Raw genomic sequence first — 19,755 nt, 5'->3', positions numbered from 1 at the left:
CACAGGGAACTCTACTCAGTGTTCTGTAATAACTTGTATAGGAAAAGAATCTGAAAAAGAATGGATATATGTATATGTTTAACTGAATCACTTTGCTGTACACCTGAAACTAACACAATATTGTAAATCAACTATACTCCAATATAAAAATAAAAGTTAAAAAAAATAGCTTACCAGCTATTTCATTGTTAAGTCCATTGCCTTTCAGAGAATGTTTTGCTTTTCTAGCTTTGAAGCTCTCACTCTTTTTTTTTCTTCTGGCCGCGACGTGTGGCATATGAGATCTTAGTTCCCTGACCAGGGATCAAACGCACACCCCCTGCAGTGGAAGCGCAGAGTCTTAACCACTGGACCGCCAGGGAAGTCCCCCCCTTTTTTTTTTTTTTTAAATAAGCTGAATATTCAGTTGAGGGAACATATTTTTGCCACATAATGTTTTTAAAAATCACAGAAACTAAACTTATTATGTAATATAGACACTATTAAAAATCCAGATTTATAGTGATAGAAGGGTTAAACTTCCTATTAAAATTCTGTGCAAATATCTGTGTTCATGTAATGTTAAACTTTTCAATATATTACCAGTTGGGAATAGGTATTTCATTAGTGAGTTTAGAACAATTTCGGTTATAGTTTTTATGAAAAATAATTGTACAAAAAAGAGCATGTAATGAAATACATACTTATTGAAATTAATCATGAATTCAGATAAGAAGTTTACAGTGGGTATATATAGTATATAAAGAATAAGTTATGATTAATTCTGAATAAACTTGTACTGACACTTGATGGCAAAGGATGGTGCCCATTTTGTTAGTCTATGTCTATAATGGGTCAGGGGTTTCATCTGGGCTGAACATATTCTCTTACAATAAGAATTACGAAGTTAAAACAGTATTTTTTCTTTCTCATATCTGCAGACAGGCAAACATACACCTAGGACCGCCATGTTCACGTGACATCAAGAGGAAACGGAAACCTGTGGCTACAGCATCTCTGTCCAGCCCAAGTGCCAGTAATTATATATGTAGTTATCCTTTATTGACCACCTACTGTGTGTCAGGCACTAAATTATATGTTTTATATACCTTTTCATCTCTGACCCTGAAGTCTGTGCTTTTCCACTGTGTCTTACAGCTTTCTTGAGTTTGAATCCCTATATTCCACTATCAACAGTCTTTAGTCATCTGTACTTTTGCTCTAGCACAGACAGGAAATTCGTGTGTGGTAATGAAAATCCTGGTAGGGTGGCAGTTTAGTCAATAGCGAAGGAGCCATATGGATTTATTTACTTTCATGTTTGGTATACAGCACAATACATTATCACTGTTTTAATGTCTAGTAGAGTGCTAATATTCTACCGTTCAAGAAATTTCTAATTAAGTTTTCACGTTAAAACTTAAGGTTTTCTAGGCAAAACTGGTTCATAGAAACCAAAATAATGGTTATCTTCAGTGGGAGGTAGTGACCAGAGGAGGACATAAAAAAGTCTTCTGGGATGCTGGAAATACTTTATATCAAGAACTAGGTGGGGATTACATGAGTGTGTATGCATGTAAAGATTCACTGAGCTGCACGTTTACATACATACAGGTATGTTATCCTTAAATGAAAAAAGGGGAATAATTACGTATTTATATCAGCAAGAATACTGGATGTCTATAGATATTTTTCTTTGAAGTTAAGAGAAGATAATTAAATGTAATTATTAATCATAGGAAATAATACTTTGTGTATTTCAATACATTTTGGGGTGAATTGCTCTGGTTAAAAAGGGCATATCTGCTTGTAGGACCTATCAGAAATACCTATGGTTATTTTCTTGATGATGGTGAATTCACTCTGAGGGAATTGAGCATATCATAAATTACTTTATTTTCTTCAGAAAATACTATATATTATATAGATCAAAGTAATTGATGCCTGAGTAAAGAGTAGACCTGAGATAGATAGGAACTCTTATTTCTCTAACTTTACTTAGTAAGTTTCAGCATACTCTGAAATTGACCTGTTTGAGCTTCTGTTTGGAATGGTTGCTTGGCAGTGGTTCATACTGAACATTCTTAACCATGGGTCTGATGATTGTAGTAAGTTTTTCTTAGGGATTTTCACATGGCTGTGCTCTGAGCTGAACATTTTACATGAATTATTTCACTTAACCTTTGCAACAACTTTATAAGGCAGATGCTGTTTTTATTCCCAGTTTACACATGGGAAAATTAAGGCTTAGAGAGGTTAAATCACTCACTGAGGTTATATGGTTAATAAATTGTAGAGCCAAGATCAGACCAATTTCCCTATGACTCTTGAGCTGCCCTCTTAAACACTGCAGGTGTTTGGTCTTGTATACGACAGAATTGGTTCCAAACCATGACTCCATGTCAAAACCCAGATCCTCATCCAGTCTGTGGAATTGGAAGCAATAAAACACAGTCTTTACCTTTTTGTTCTTTTTTTCCCCCTTAATATCTAGCTCTATTTTTAGCTTTTAGTTGTTTATAAGAGAAGAGCTGTTGAGAAGTTTATAATCCTTATTCCATATTCAAATCAGGAAATGTACTGGGAAGTATTAACCAAGACTTGAGCATTCAGCATTTCCCCTACTGAGCCCAACTCCTCTCACTTGTTGACTCAGGCCTGCTTCACTGAACATTTTTTTTTGTTTTCTATCCACAACCTGAGTGCCCCATGGAGGTGAAGGACATAGCCCAAGCCCACGCCATCAGTCAGTAGAACAAATGGGCTTGCTCTGCCTAACGTCGGGCCATCTCGGATTCCACCTCTTTTATAGAAATGAGTGATGAAGAGAGGTGCGTTCCGCTTTGCCGCTGTATTAATACACATCAGGGGCCAGCTCCTGCCATTAAATCATGCTCCTGCATACATCTGTTATCGGACTCCTCACCAGTGTGATGAACAAGACTGCAGATAGAGGCTTCCTTGTGTCATTCTTTATAGGATTTTCCTAAAAGAATAAATAGCTCAGATCTCTGCCAACACTCTCTCCTGTCACTGTGATGAATTCAGCTTCTTTCTTAAACATGCAGCCACAAATCTTTTCCCTTTTCCCCTCCCCCACTAGTGGAAAGTTTTAAGTTGACTGCATTTAAAGATATTAATAAGGCTAGAAAGGTGAAGAGCAAAAGGGAATAACATGCCTTCCTGTCTTTTTCGTACTAATATTAACAAAGGCCAGGGAAAAGGACCTTTTCATAGGGTCATTAGGTAGATCCATCTTGAAAGTGTAGCACCTCTATTTTCTTCATTTTTATCTCCACTCCCCTTTCCTCTATGGCTTTATAACATGCAGGTGCCTGGTGTACAGATCCACCCCTGGATCCTAGTGAGTAACTGTGTTAACCTGCTTTTCAGGTCGATACACCAGAACAGGGAATGCCCACCAATGTCTCCCTCATGCTGAAGTGTACCAGCTGTCATATATTTTCTTAAAGATTGTAACTGGAAGAGAAAAAAGGGTTATTTTCTCTAAAATTTGAGAGACTTAAGTAGTTATAAGAAACATAAGGAACTCAGATGAAAATATGACTTCTTTTCCTTGAGATGATTTTCTTCATTAGAATGGCAAATCAGAGCTTTGGGTGGGCAAATCCCATTCCTTCATAAAGTAAACACATGGGGCTTCCCTGGTGGCGCAGTGGTTGAGAGTCTGCCTGCCGATGTGGAGAACGCGGGTTCGTGCCCCGGTCCGAGAGGATCCCACATGCCGCGGGGCGGCTGGGCCCGTGAGCCATGGCCGCTGAGCCTGCGCGTCCGGAGCTTGTGCTCTGCGGCGGGAGGGGCCGCAGCAGTGAGAGGCCCGCATACCGCAAAAAAATTTAAAAAATTAAAAAAAAAAAAAGTAAACACATGGCTGTAGGTGAAGGAGAATTGGGATAATAAGATATTCTGTTAAGAGACCTGACTTTTTTTTTTTTTTTTTTTTTTGGCGGGATCTTACTTCCCTGACCAGGGATTGAATCCGTGCCCTCTGCAGTGGAGGCGCGGAGTCCTAACCACTGGACCGGCAGGGAATTCCCACGAGCCCTGACTGTTTTGGCCATCCAAGAGCCATTTCTGACCTTCTTCACCCTGGGATAGGATATGTGTCCTTAGAAGGGTACCCAACAGTTAACCTGTTAATTAGTTACATAAGATTTCAAATACCAGGCCAGCAATGCTAGCGATGCATTCACAAGGGCAGGAATTTTTACCTGTCTTGCTCACTGCTGTACCCCACTGCATCTAAAAAATAATGCTCCACACATAGAGCAGTCTCTAGATATTTGTTGTATGAATAAATGAATAGAATATTAAAGATGAAACAGTTATTCTCAATATTATTCTAATCCTGTGATTGGATTCAGTAGTAGTTCCATTTCAGGTTGGCCCTTGTCTCAGGAGTCATAGGGCAGACTCTTATTGCCTACTGTGCCTTTTAATTAAGTTTAAATGTTTTCTAAAGTTAAAAATGTTTTTTAAAATAAATATTGAATGGCCACAAAAGAATATTTATAGAAAATGTATAAGATATAAAGAAAACCAATACAGCAACTATCCATATACCCACCATCCACTTTAAGAAAAGGAACATCACCTTTAAATTTTTCTTCCCACTCTCCTCAGAGGTAACCATTATCCTGATATATATTTTTGGTTAATCATTTGTCATTCTTTGTTTTTTTCAACTAGTTTTTACAGACATATGTATCTCTAAGCAGTATATTGTCTAGTTTTGCATGTTTTTGAACCTTGTGTAATGGAATGTTGTATTTTATAAGTTACAAGTTTCACCCATTTATGTTCTTGAGATTCGTTCAGGTCTTATCCTACCAGAATCCATTCATTTTCTTACTGCCATATGTATGGTATTCCATTTTATCAGTTGACAGATATAATACAATTAACTGTTCTTGATGAACATTTCAGTCATATTCTTATGCTGTTTTACGCTATTGTGAAAAGTACTGCACCATTCTTCAGGTAAACATATGCAAAAGTTTCTCTTGGCCATTTCACAGTTCTTAGGATAGCTATATCAAAAAAAAAGAAAAAAAGTTGTTGTTTGAAGGATGTGGAGAAATTGGAAACCTTGTGCATTGCTGGTGGGAATGTAAAATAATGCAGCCACTGTGGAAAAAGATACGGTAGTTCCTCAAAAATTTAAACATAAAACTACCATGTGATCCATGGTAGTTCTGCTTCTGGATGTATACCCAAAAGAATTGAAAGCAAAGATTCAAATAGATATTTGTACACCCATGTTCATAGCAGCATTATTGACAGTAGCCAAAAAGTAGAAACAACCCAACTGTTCATCACTGGATGAATGGATAAATAAAATGTGGTATATACATTCAGTAGGTTATTACTCAGTCTGAAAACCTTCATTATAAGAATGAAATTATGAATGTTACAACATGGATGAAGGCAACATGTTAAGTGAAATAAGCCAAACACAAAAGGATGAATACTGTATGATTCCACTTATAAGAGGTACCTAAAACAATCCAATTTGTAGAAACAGAGACTAGAATGCTGGTTGCCGGGGGCTGCAGGAGGAAGAGAATGTGGAGTTATTGTTTAATGGGTAGACAGTTTCCATTTGGGATGATGAGAAAGTTCTGGACATGGATGGTGGTAATGGTTGTGCAACAATGTGAATATACTAAATGCTACTGAACAGTATGCTTAGAAATTATTAGAATGGTACATTTTATATATATTTTACCATAATAAAAAATATGTAGCAAAACAAAGTTTTTCTAGGACAGAGTTTTTTTGTTTTGGTTTGGTTTTTTTAACATCTTTATTGGAGTGTAATTGCTTTACAGTGGTGTGTTAGTTTCTGCTGTATCACAAAGTGAATCAGCTAGCTATACGTATCCATATATCCCCTCCCTCTTGCATCTCCTTCCTACCCTCCCTATCCCACCCCTCTAGGTGGTCACAAAGCACCAAGCTGATCTCCCTGTGCTATGCAGCTGCTTCCCACTAGCTATCTATTTTACTTTTGGTGGTGTATATGTGTCCGTGCCACTCTCTCACTTCATCCCAGCTTCCCCTTCCCCTTCCCCATGTCTTCAAGTCCATTCTCTACGTCTGCGTCTTTATTCCTGTCCTGCCCCTAGGTTCTTAACAACCTTTTTTTTTTTTTTTTTAGCATACGGTATTTGTTTTTCTCTTTCTGACTTAGAGTCTGCAGACTCTAGGTCCATCCGCCTTCACTACAAATAACTCAATTTCGTTTCTTTTTATGGCTGAGTAATATTCCATTGTATATATGTGCCACATCTTCTTTATCCATTCATCTGTCAATGGACACTTAGGTTGCTTCCATGTCCTGGCTATTGTAAATAGTGCTGCAATGAACATTGTGGTACATGACTTTTTTTTTTTTGCGGTACGCGGGCCTCTCACTGTTGTGGCCTCTCCCGTTGCGGAGCACAGGCTCCGGACGTGCAGGCTCAGCGACCATGGCTCACAGGCCCAGCCGCTGCACGGCATGTGGGATCCTCCCGGACCGGGGCACAAACCCGCGTCCCCTGCATCGGCAGGCGGACTCTCAACCACTGTGCTGCCAGGGAAGCCCCATGACTCCTTTTGAATTATGGTTTTCTCCGGGTATATGCCCAGTAGTGGGATTGCTGTGTCGTATGGTAGTTCTGTTTTTAGTTTTTTAACCTCCATACTGTTCTCCATAGTGGCTGTATCAATTTACATTCCGACCAACAGTGAAAGAGAGTTCCCTTTTCTTGACACCCTCTCCAACATTTACTATTTGAAGACTTTTTGATGATGGCCATTCTGACTGGTGTGAGATGATACCTCATTGTAGTTTTGATTTACATTTCTCTAATGATTAGTGATCTTGAGCATCCTTTCATGTGTTTGTTGGCAATCTGTATATCTTCTTTGGAGAAATGTCTGTTTTGGTCTACTGCCCATTTTTGGATTGTTTGTTTGTTTTTTTGGATATTGAGCTGCATGAGCTGCTTGTATATTTAGGAGATTAATCCTTTGTCAGTTGCTTCATTTGCAAATATCTTCTCCCATTCTGAGGGTTGTCTTTTTGTCTTCTTTATGGTTTCCTTGGCTGTGCAAAGATTTTTAAGTTGCATTAGGTCCCATTTGTTTATTTTTGATTTTATTTCCATTATTGTAGGAGGTGGGTCAAGAAGGATCTTGCTGTGATTTATGTCATAGTGTTCTGCCTATGTTTTCCTCTAAGAGTTTGATAGTTTCTGGCCTTACATTTAGGTCTTTAATCCATTTTTGTTTTACTTTTGTGTATGGTGTTAGGAAGTGTTCTAATTTCATTCTTTTACATGTAGCTGTCCAGTTTTCCCAACACCACTTATTGAAGAGGCTGTCTTTTCTCCCTTGTATATTCTTGCCTCCTTTGTCAAAGATAAGGTTACCCTATGTGTGTGGGTTTATCTCTGGGCTTTCTATCCTGTCCCATTGATCTATATTTCTGTTTTTGTGCCAGTACCATACTGTCTTGATTACTGTAGCTTTGTAATATAGTCTCCAGTCAGGGAGCCTGATTCCTCCAGCTCCGTTTTTCATTCTCAAGATTGTTTTGGCTATTAGGGGTCTTTTGTCTTTCCATACAAACTGTAAAAACTCTTGTTCTAGTTCTGTGAAAAATGCCATTGGTAATTTGATAGGAATTGCATTGAATCTGTAGATTGCTTTGGGTCGTGTTGTCATTTTCACAGTGTTGATTCTTCCAATCCAAGAACATGGTATATCTCACCATCTGTTTGTATCATCTTTAATTTCTTTCATCAGTGTCTTACAGTTATCTGCATACAGATCTTTTGCCTCCTTAGGTAGGTTTATTCCTAGGTATTTTATTCTTTTTGTTGCAGTGGTAAATGGGAGTGTTTCCTTAATTTCTTTTTCAGATTTTTCATTATTAGTGTATAGGAATGCCAGAGATTTCTGTGCATTAATTTTGTATCCTGCTACTTTACCAAATTCATTGATTGGCTCTAGTAGTTTTCTGGTAGCATCTTTAGGATTCTCTATGTGTAGTATCATGTCATCTGCAAGCAGTGACAGTTTTACTTTTTCTTTTCCGATTTGAATTCCTTTTATTTCTTTTTCTTCTCTGATTGCTAGGGCTAAAACTTCCAAAACTATGTTGAATAATAGTGGTGAGAGTGGGCAACCTTGTCTTGTTCCTGATCTTAGTGGAAATGGTTTCAGTTTTTCACCATTAAAAACGATGTTGGCTGTGGGTTTGTCATATATGCCCTTCATTATGTTGAGGTAAGTTCCCTCTATGCCTACTTTCTGCAGGGTTTTTATCATAAACTGGTGTTGAATTTTGTCAAAAGCTTTTTCTGCATCTATTGAGATGATCATATAGTTTTTATCCTTCACCTTGTTAATATGGTTTATCACATTGATTGATTTGCGTATATTGAAGAATCCTTGCATTCCTGGGATAAACACCACTTGATCATGGTGTATGATCCTTTTAATGTGTTGTTGGATTCTGTTTGCCAGTATTTTGTTGAGGATTTTTACATCTATGTTCATCAGTGTTAGCGGCCTGTAGTTTTCTTTTTTTGTGACATCTTTGTCTGGTTTTGGTCTCAAGGTGATGGTGGCCTCATAGAATGAGTTTGGGAGTGTTCCTCCCTCTGCTATATTTTGGAAGAGTTTGAGAAGGATAGGTGTTAGCTCTTCTCTAAATGTTTGATAGAATTCGCCTGTGAAGCCATCTGGTCCTGGGACTTTTTTTGTTGGAAGATTTTTAATCACAGTTTCAATTTCAGTGCTTGTGATTGGTCTGTTTATAGTTTCTATTTCTTCCTGGTTCAGTCTTGGAAAGTTGTGCTTTTCTAAGAATTTGTCCATTTCTTCCAGGTTGTCCATTTTTTTGTCATAGAGTTGCTTGCAGTAATCTCTCATGATCTTTTGTATTTCTGCAGTGTCAGTTGTTACTTCTCCTTTTTCATTTCTAATTCTGTTGATTTGAGTCTTTTCCCTTTTTTTCTTGATGAATCTGGCTAATGGTTTATCAATTTTATCTTCTCAAAGAACCAGCTTTTAGTTTTATTGATCTTTGCTATCGTTTCCTTCATTTCTTTTTCATTTATTTCTGAACTGATCTTTATGATTTCTTTCCTTCTGCTAACTTTGGGGTTTTTTTGTTCTTCTTTCTCTATTTGCTTTAGGTGTAAGGTTAGGTTGTTTATTTGAGATGTTTCTTGTTTCTTGATGTAGGATTGTATTGCTATAAACTTCTCTCTTAGAACTGCTTTTGCTGCATCCCATAGGTTTTGGGTTGTCGTGTTTTCATTGTCATTTGTTTCTAAGTTTTTTTGATTTCCTCTTTGATTTCTTTAGTCATCTCTTGGTTATTTAGTAGCGTATTGTTTAGCCTCCTTGTGTTTGCATTTTTAAAGTTTTTTTCCTATAATTGATATCTAGTCTCATAGCATTGTGGTCAGAAAAGATACTTGATACGATTTCAGTTTTCTTAAATTTACCAAGGCTTGATTTGTGACCCAAGATATGATCTATCCTGGAGAATGTTCCATGAGCACTTGAGAAGAAAGTGTATTCTGTTTTTGGATGGAACGTCCTATAAATATCAATTAAGTCCATCTTGTTTAATGTGTCATTTATAGCTTGTGTTTAATTATTTATTTTCATTTTGGATGATCTGCCCATTCGTGAAAGTGGGGTGTTAAAGTCCCCTACTGTGATTGTGTTACTGTTGCTTTCCCCTTTTATGGCTGTTAGCATTTGCCTTATGTATTGAGGTGCTCCTATGTTGGGTGCGTAAATATTTACAATTTTTATATCTTCTTCTTGGATTGATTCCTTGATCATTATGTAGTGTTCTTCTTTGTCTCTTGTAATAGTCTTTATTTTAAACTCTAGTTTGTCTGATATGAGAATTGCTACTCTAGCTTTCTTTTTTTTGTTTGTTTTTTTGGTTTTTGTTTTGTTTTGTTTTTTTTGCGGTACACAGGCCTCTCACTGTTGTGGCCTCTCCCGCTGTGGAGCACAGGCTCCGGACACATAGGTTCAGCGGCCATGGCTCACGGGCCCAGCCACTCCGCGGCATGTGGGATCTTCTCAGACCGGGGCACGAACCTGTGTCCCCTGCATCGACAGGCGGACTCTCAGCCCCTGCGCCACCAGGGAAGCCCCCTAGCTTTCTTTTGATTTCCATTTGCATGGAATATCTTTTTCCATCCTCTCATTTTCAGTCTGTATGTGTCCCTAGGTCTGAAGTGGGTTTCTTGTAGACAGCGTATATATGGGTCTTGTTTTTGTATCCATTCAGCAAGTCTTTGTCTTTTAGTTGGAACATTTAATCCATTTACATTTAAAGTAATTATCGATATGTATGTTCCTGTTACCATTTTCTGAATTGTTTTGGGTTTGTTATTGTAAGTTTTTCCATTCTCTTGTGTTTCCTGCCTAGAGAAGTTCCTTTAGCATTTGTTGTAGAGCTGGTTTGGTGGTGCTGAATTCTCTTAGCTTCTGCGTGTCTGTAAAGGTTTTAATTTCTCCATCGAATCTGAATGAGATCCTTTCTGGGTAGAGTAATCTTGGTTGTAGGTTTTTTCCCTTTCATCACTTTAAATGTGTCCTACCACACCCTTCTGCCTTGCAGAGTTTCTGCTGAATGATCAGCTGTTAACCTTATGGGGATTCCCTTATATGTTATTTGTTGCTTTTCCCTTGCTGCTTTTAATATTTTTTCTTTGTATTTAATTTTTGATAGTTTGATTTATATGTGTCTTGGCATGTTTCTCCTTGGATTTATCCTGTATGGGACTCTCTGCACTTCCTGGACTTGATTGACTATTTCCTTTCCCATATTAGAGAAGTTTTCAACTATAATCTTTTCAAGTATTTTCTCAGTCCCTTTCTTTTTTTCTTCTTCTGGGACCCCCTATAATTCAAATGTTGGTGCATTTAATGTTGTCCCAGAGGTCTCTGAGACTGTCCTCAATTCTTTTCATTCTTTTTTCTTTATTCTCCTCTGCAGTAGTTATTTCCACTATTTTATCTTCCAGGTCACTTATCCGTTCTTTGGCCTCAGTTATTCTGCTATTGATTTCTTCTAGAGAATTTTTAATTTCATTTATTGTGTTGTTTATCATTGTTTGTTTGCTCTTTAGTTCTTCTAGGTTCTTGTTAAACATTTCTTTTATTTTCTCCATTCTGTTTCCAGGATTTTCTATCATCTTTACTGTCATTACTCTGAATTCTTTTTGAGGTAGACTGCCTATTTCCTCTTCATTTGTTTGGTCTGGTGGGTTTTTACCTTGCTTCTTCATCTGCTGTGTATTTCTCTGTCTTCTCATTTTGCTTAACTTACTGTGTTTTTTGGGTCTTCTCTTCACAGTCTGCAGGTTTGTATTTTCCATTGTTTTTGGTGTCTGCCGCCAGTGGGTAATGTTGGCTCCGTGGGATGTGTAGGCTTCCTGCTGGAGGGGACTGGTGCCTGTGTTCTGATGGATGAGGCTGGATCTTGTCTTTCTGGTGGGCAGGACCATGTCTGGTCGTGTATTTGTGACCTTATTATGATTTTAGGCAGCCTCACTGCTAATGGGTGGGGTTGTGTTCCTGTCTTGCTAGTTGTTTGGCATGGGGTATCCAGCACTGGAGCTTGCTGGTCGTTGAGTGGAGCTGGTTCTTAGAGTTGAGACGGAGATCTCTGGGAGAGCTCTCGCCGATTGATATTACAAGGGGCCGGGAGGTCTCTGGTGGACCATTGTCCTGATCTCAGCTCTCCCATCTCAGAGGCTCAGGCCTGACACCCAGCTGGAGCACCAAGACCCAGTTCTTGGAGAAGGGGCCCTTGCAATTTCTAAGGAGCAGGGTTTCTTTGTAACTGCTGTGTCCATGAGATCACAAAGAAAGTTCTCATTTTCTGAAGGAAATGTATCCAGAGAAGCAGATTGCACAGTTTCCATAGTCTAATTCCTCTTCTTTGGATAGGACTCCTCAAAAAGGTAACAAGCCAAGAATCTAGGACAGTTTTTTCACCATGGTTGGTGAGCATCTAGTAATGGTAGTTATAGTTTTATGAAATTTATTTTCACTTAAATAGGAGTGAATGAGCACATGTGTGTGAGAAATAGAGAGAGAGAGAGAGATTTGGGTGGTGATGTCAGATGTATTTCTTGCTGCTATGATTCAGTTTCCAAAATGTTTGAAAGCCACTACCCTCTAAAAACTCTTGTATATGTGCCATGGAGTTAATAGCTTTCAAGGTTTTTTTTTTTTCTTTCTGAAATTTATGTTTGAATGTTGGGTGTACCTGTAAATCTGAAATAAACCCTTGGGTGCACTATGATATAATCTAATCTTTTTCATTAAGAAAAAAAAAGTATTGGTCATGACCCACTACATTGATTTTGTGACACATAATTTGAAAATTACTTTTCTAGGTTATATTCCTAGGAATGGAATTATTGTAACAGGATAAAAGCGAAACTTTTTAACATTTTGCTCTATTTTAGTGTCTATATTTGTTTTCAACAGTGGGGGTATGATGGTGGTTTGTACTGCTCTGCTCAGGGGGCATTTGGAGATGTGAGGACAGTGTTTCGTTGTCACAATGACTGGGGAATGCTTTTGGCATTCAGGGACAGGGTCCAGAATGGTAAGTGTCCTAAAAAAAATAGGACAGCCCTGCACAAGCAATGATTATCCTGTCCAGAATGTCTTAATGTGCTTGTTGAAAAACCATGGGCTTGGTGTGTGATTTTTCTACCATTTGCCTTATTATTCAGTATTTATTGGTGACACCGTCGTATTGGAGGCATAGGATGTTGTAGAAAGAGCAGAGGGCTTGGAGTCCAGTATATGAGTTTGAGTCTTGCTACTTAACCAGCCCAGTTGTGTCCCTGAACAAATTATCCACTTTCTCTATGCCTTAGTTTTCTGATCCAGGAAATGGAGATGACGATACCTACTTCTAAGAGTTTGCATTAAGAAATAAGATTATAAGTATACGTTGTTTACACAGTACAGTGCCTGGCACATAAATGCTTAATAAGTGATTATTACTACATTATGAATTTGTACTACTGAATTTATTCATTTGTTCAGTTAAACCCATTTTCTGAGGTGGAGAAATACAATACTTATCTTACTTAAATCTTGCCTTTATTTTTTGGTTTAAAAAAAAAAAAAACTTTATGTTGCCACTTGGTTTAATAGGACATAAAGTATAAGAATTAAGAAAGTTTTGTGTTGACATCTCTCTCATTCTAATTTGTCTCCTTTTGACTTTTTTCCTCCTTACTTTTATTGTAACACCCTTACCAGTTCACATGGATGCAGTGGAGCCAACCATACCAGTATCACAGGCCCCCAAATCTCCGAACTCTGAGTGGTTGGTCAGGACCTCTGCTGCAGAGAAAACCACTGACTCAACTGCAGCTACATTTTTTAAAATGCCACAAGAAAAGAGCCCTGGATACGGCTAGACAGCAGAATTTCACCCACCAAGAGCCGACTAGATGTTGCTGAAACAAATATTAGACTTTGTATTATATTGTCTTGCATATCTTAATTGACGTTCCCAGTCCTTTCGCCACCAGGACTGACTCCTCTTCAAAGAAGTGGACTCTTTCTCTTAGAAAATCATATTGTGAAAATCTTTTTTTTTTTTATTGTAAAATATTAGGACAGCAATTTTTTTAAAAAAGGTCATCCTATGCTCTATTTGTTACATTGCTATTGCTGTCCCAACAGTTACCTACAGCTCTGTTTACAGAGCTGTTGCTGTTTTGCAGGTATGTCTTTTTTCTTGAAGAACTAGTAACTGCTTTTGCATATTTTTTGTGTAGAGCTTTTAATACCATTTGAGGAAGTTCCAAATTTGCAGCCAGTTCCAGACAAAGTTAAACACAGATTTAAGATCTGTGTGTGGAATTGTTTGCAGGAGATAAGGCTTGCCTTTGAGCCTGGTCTTGATTCAAGCAGAGTGCCAATAAGATAAATCCACCAAGTACTCAATTTGGAGCCTCAGAAAAGACTACCAGCAGCATGGGCCTTGGAAGCTTACTCCATTTTTCTAGATGTCCTGTTGGAATCGCCAGCAGCTGCGTTGTACTTTGCCTCATCTCCAAAGTCTGTGTTCTACTGAAAGAGGACCTATATATATATACACATACAGATCGGTGTCATGAAGAAGGTGCTTTAGGTGTACAGCAAACTTAAAACAGTGGATTGTGTCTTAATACTTCATGTTGCGGTGTAAGCCTTTATGTACTAAACAAGACTTTTATTGTTAGTATTATAGGTCAATAACCTGTAGCAGAAATTCATACTCTATTATAATAATGGCTTTTTGAGGCCATACTTTGGGGAGGAAAAATGTCTTTTTGACATGCCTTTATACTTGGTATGTTTATGACGGCTCAGCTGCATGAAGAGTTATATATACAGCCATGCCTCAAGTTGGATGCTCCTTTGTCAAAATGAGGAATAAGTGACTGCGTAGAGCTTCTGAAGAAAAGCCACCCTTTCTAAAAAAGTATTATCAAGATTGTCTGTCGTTGAGGGACCTGGTTGGCAGAAGGGCCCTTTTTTGTACAAATTGAATGCTTTTACTCTGAGATACACAGAAGCCATTCTCAAGTGTCCGCCGCTCTTGTGACATTCTAGAGGAACTCCCACCCCTGCACCTGCTAGGACAGAGCCTCCTTTCTTTCCCTGAAGCGCAGTTGTCCTTTCTCACACACAATTTAATGGTGGGCCGCTCTGTTGTATTCCTTTAAAAATTGTTGTCCTTATCATTGGTAGCGCCAGAATGTCCTTGTCAGTGGTGTGGGTGTGAATCTGGTGGGAAAGGGGTACTGGAAGCTAAGTTTACATAGTACTTAATGTAAGACTGAGAACATGGCAGTTGTCCACAACAAGGAATATGGTGGAGGGAGGGGCGGGTGGAGATTACGGCATGAGGAGTAGTGCTAAAGCCAGCCCAGCATCCCTGGGAGCCACCCAGATTCTTGTGCAGTCGCGAGTGTACTTCCCTTCCTATGGCTGCACCCATAGCAGAATAGAAAACATAATGTCTGTTGAATATAAAGTGGTTCTACTCAGTTGTTTTAGTGATGAAGGTATCTTTTTGTTGTAATATGTGCATTCTTACCTAGTCCCAATAGTGTCCCGAGGCACACATTTCTAACATAATTTGTTGGATTTAAGGGAGAAATTCATGAACATAATAATTTTATTTTCTTTGCACTAAGCTCCATGGCTCATTCAGAGATCAGTCCTGTGATCATCGCCTGTTAAGACCTCTGTAGTTCGGGTAGCATCTTTTTCTTCATGACATGTAGCCTAATAATTCTCCTTTCTACCTGCGATTAAAAATCACTTGTATGTACAACTTTATTTACCTTTTAAACATCTATGATGTAAAGGTAGGTGATTGCTACCATTTTATAGAGTCAAGAACAGTCTTAGTGACTTGCCCCAAATCTCATAATCAAGTCAAGACTAAAATCCCAGACTTACAGACTTTCTTGGCCCTGGGTTATAATCTTTGGGTTGTCATTGATAGACCTGAGTCACTCTGAGATTCATATTTTTGAAACAGTATGCCAGATAAACAGAATGTTTATCATCTTTCTTGATCAAGCTTTCCTACATATTTTGAATACTTTCAGTGGGGAGCAACCCAAAATGCCATATCTGTAATAACTAGGAGAGAAAATTAATTGCCTAAGAGAATAGCCATTAAGCACACAAATATTCTTCCAATACAGGGTTGTAAATTGTGCTCCTTATTTTAAGCTGCTGCATGAGCATGCTTACAGAATTATTCACCGACTTATTCTGCTTGTTTTTTATATGAGTCAATTCCAGAGGAATACTCTTAGAATCAAGTGTATTTTGAATCTTAAATTTTAAATTTCCTTTTTATATGGCAAAGTGTATAATGTCATAAATTAAGAGAAATCTGTTACCTTTCAACAAAAGGTATAATTTCAAAATCGGGTTTTGAAATCTGTTGAAAAAAAATTATAGCTTGGCTTCTTTTGAGGATAATCATTGAGCTCACTTGTGTTTGATCTGCTCAAAAGTAATAACCAAAGCAGAGTTCCACAGTTCTTCCTAATTTCAGGATTCTGATTTATCCCAGCTTGCTGTCCAGTCTGCTTGTCTAAATCCTAATCTTGGGTATTTTTCACAATGGGCGAAAACATTATGTACTTGCATGAGCATCATTCATAAAGGATAGTTTTGCTTACGGGTTTAAGGGAATTTGAGATTATTTTTCAGGTGCAGTATTTTAAAGGGAACAACTTCATTTGCATCAAAACTTGTGTTGCTTTTTGGTAAGAACTGTTCAGAAGAGTTAATTAATAGCTGTTTACATGGTGCCAAGTTTGGAGGGGCAGAGTATGATCTTTATTGAGTGGTGTGTTCTCGATAAATAGGCCTCATTTAGCCTTGAATTCTTTAGAAATCAAATGCAATTGGAAATTTCAGGTGACAAAGTTTTGCTGGGCTATAGAAACAGGCTGCAAATGAGGCCATTTTGGCAGCAAAATGACCAAAAGCTGAAATAAAGCTTCTTAATCCGTGATGCTTATGGCATCCTTTGCTAAGTAAAGCTCAATACCTAGGAGAGGTAATTTAAACTACTTGTGAATCCCAAATAGGTGAATCTGACATATCTCTACTTTGGAACCAGAAATGCAGTCTAGATCACAGCATAGCAAGTTCTGATGCTAAAAGTACAGGAGCAGAGTTATCATAGCAGTGAGTCATTTAGAGGTGAACGAGTCTCAGAGTGTCACGTGAGGAAGGAGCTAGGTGGCACTGTCATTGCTGGTGTGATGGGTTCTCCACTTCGGCTCCAGGAAAAGGCTCCTGGGGATGCCTGATTCATTTCAAGCCTTTGCTTTATTTTGGCTTCACTACCATGATTCTGAGCCACAAGCTTTTGTATTTCCTGGGGATTAAGCTGTGTAAAAATACAGCATTAGCCGTATTCAGCATTCTGTATATTTGGTGAACCTTATCTGAGCTGGGATGAGAACAGAGTGGCTTTCTCTAGCAGCAGTGGATACAGTCTAGTTGGGGGCATAGCTTATAGGCTGTATCATGGTTCATGGGATGGTGGGAGGGGTGGCAGAAGCGGTTTGCTTTTGCTGTCAGCTGCTTCCTTTGCTAATGTTTCAGCTGCCCATTTTACTTGTCAGTATTTCCTTATCTCCCTCTCCAGTTGTGACAGTTAGTGTAGTTAGTGACAGCAATCAGGTTGGGTTCCTACCCCATGAGAAAACTGGCACAGAGGAAAAAAGGTGAGGAAATTGGTGGGTTCTGCTATTAGCACTAAACACAAGTGGCCCACACATGCTTTCATTAAGATCACGAAACAGATGAACATCAAGATCACGAAACAGATGAACATCAAATGCCTGGAAATAGCAACATGGAAAAGAAACAAAGGAAATTGAGTGATCTTGCCGAAGAGTGTGGATTAGAAGGTTTTTAACAAGCCCAGCAAAACAAACTTATGGCCAAAAGAAGTTTTCCTGCCACTGCCCTGCACTGCACTTGGTAAAATTGTCAAATGTGGGGGAAAAAAAATTTTCCAAGCACAGTATTGAAGAATGGGGCAGATCCTGAAGATGTTCACCAAGGAAAGGAATCTTGGCAAGGTTCAGACTGGGAAGGCAAGGGGAAGAGAAGGAGATGCTTAGAGCAGGGCTGCTAGGGCCCCGAGATCAACAGCATGCATACATTCTCCCCCCACCGCAGATCTGCTGAATCAGAAACTCTGAGGGTGAGGCCCAGGGGTCTTTTACCAGCCCTCCAGGGGACTTGATGTTTAAGAACGATGCACAATGATGTTTAAGAACCGCAGGCTTTGCCACAGTTAAAAAGAAGTGTTTTAATATACTGGTGTCCCCCCCAAGCTCTGAGGTGCTCTTATACTTTACTCCATAAGTATGGAGATGTTTTGTATATGGTTCTTTGCAGAAACTGTTAAATGTCTTTATTTCCCATACTTTTTCCCTCAAGTTCCTGAAAGATCTCCTGGAAATATTGAGAAAGGATGATGTGGAGAAAAATGCCATTGAGGCCATTTTTAGATGGATAGAAACAACCTTTTAAAAGTGAATTAAAGTATAACAATGGATTTTCAGTCTGTGAGTGATCATTGATTTTCATAACCGACAGTAAAACATTTGTGTAAGATACTGCCATCCATGATTTTATGATACCTGTTCATTACATCTTAGTTTCATGGGAAAATGTCATATATTTTCATAATGATGAAGTCTTTAAGTATGGCTCACAAAAATGAAAAAAATAATTGGAAGAAAAAAACACCCTGAGTACATAGCTATTGTGTAATAAATACCTGTTGAATTATTAGTAATCTTTTGCTGGGAATTAATCTCAGTACTTCAGAGCATGTAAAAATCAATTTTCAGTGATCCCACTTAATCACACCTTACTGTCTTTGTTTTACATTTTCAGCTAGTGATTCCGCAGGGGTTGGGAACCAGTAGTAACAACATGTTATATTTTTTCATCGTCTGACTTAGGATTCAGTGTGTCAGAAGACAGTACTCTAATCTTAAAGCTTTGAAGTGGTGGTATGGTCATTTTTTCTTTAGATTTTATTTGTGTGAATTGGCCTAGGCCCTACTTTATTACTAAAGCCTATGAACCAAATTTCTCTTGGAATATGTGTGGCTACGGAGGAGTTCTCTAGTATCATTTCCTCAGATGCTCATGTTTCGTGCCTGGATTTTTATTTATAAAGGTGACTGATGACGCGGAAAGGTCAGTGCCATTGAAAGAAAAGTCTAATGTTACAGTTCCCCTAGAAACAGGAGGCACGGTTTGCCATGCAGGGCCACAGGACAAACACCAAGTTTGGGTCAGGAGGCAGAAGACGGGAACAAGTGATAGGTTTAGGCCAGAGCCATGATCAGGATTTTCTTGGCAAAGCAGGGCAGGGAGAACAGTTTAGGCATGGCTAGTGAATAATTCCAGGGCCTTAGGGCTACAGTGTGGGCTCCAGTTGCCTGGTGCCTGGCCCTGGGATGACTGTGTCCTGGGGTGTGCAGGCCAGATGGAGGAGGTGTGGCTCCATCAGACGTGGTTAGTTTGCACATCAAAAGCATGCTGCAGGCTGAGTCCTTTGCCGGCTCTAAGAACCGGCCAGCCCTGAGACGGGTCATCTTTCCCCATCCAGAAAGTTTTTTTAAGATGTCAAAACATCATAATATATTGGAAATATAAAACATGATTAATACACATGTATAGACTGTTTAGCTCTCCTTTCAATTTTTGTAGTCTTTTAAAGCACCACATAATTTTTCTTTTCCGTCTTGAAAACCATTTGAAAGTACCTCTGGCCAAAAATGTTAGCGTTACTAGATATTATCAAGGTGTGGGAATATAAAAAATTTTAAGATGTAAATTATGAAAATAGTGTTTTCTTTCGCTAGAAGTGAGTTCTGATCCTTGCAGATCCCTCATTCAAATGTTTAACTGAAAAAGGGAAGAAAATATCAGAGAACTTATAAGTAGCCTTGGTGACTGACTTAAATCAACCCGTTTCACTACATATAGACTCTACACCTTGTTCCTCCCAGTGGGCCATGTATTTCTCCATGAAAATCTGCTACCCCAAAATCATGGCGACAATTTGAATTGCTCTAAATATTTATCTTGCTCAACCTCCCACCTATTGTTAGCAGCTATTGCAAACTGGCCATTTTAAACCCT

General features: G+C 38.6%; 1 protein-coding gene across 3 annotated transcripts in view; it reads left to right on the top strand.

The window, feature by feature from the left end:
- Positions 1-19,416, top strand: part of GPATCH2L (G-patch domain containing 2 like) — a 64,342-nt gene extending 44,926 nt beyond the window's left edge. For all 3 annotated transcript variants that reach the window (XM_082649238.1, XM_082649240.1, XM_082649239.1), the window contains exons 9-10: positions 921-1,015; positions 13,315-19,416. In XM_082649238.1, the coding sequence (XP_082505364.1) occupies positions 921-1,015; positions 13,315-13,475 (256 nt within the window). In that variant the 3' untranslated portion in view covers positions 13,476-19,416. The remainder of the gene's footprint in view (positions 1-920; positions 1,016-13,314) is intronic.
- Positions 19,417-19,755: the final 339 nt, after the last annotated feature.

This window comes from Grampus griseus (assembly GCF_964374135.1).
Source record: "Grampus griseus genome assembly, chromosome: 2".
In the NCBI taxonomy this organism is placed as follows: Eukaryota; Metazoa; Chordata; class Mammalia; order Artiodactyla; family Delphinidae; genus Grampus; species Grampus griseus.
This window is presented reverse-complemented; position numbering and strand designations above follow the sequence as displayed.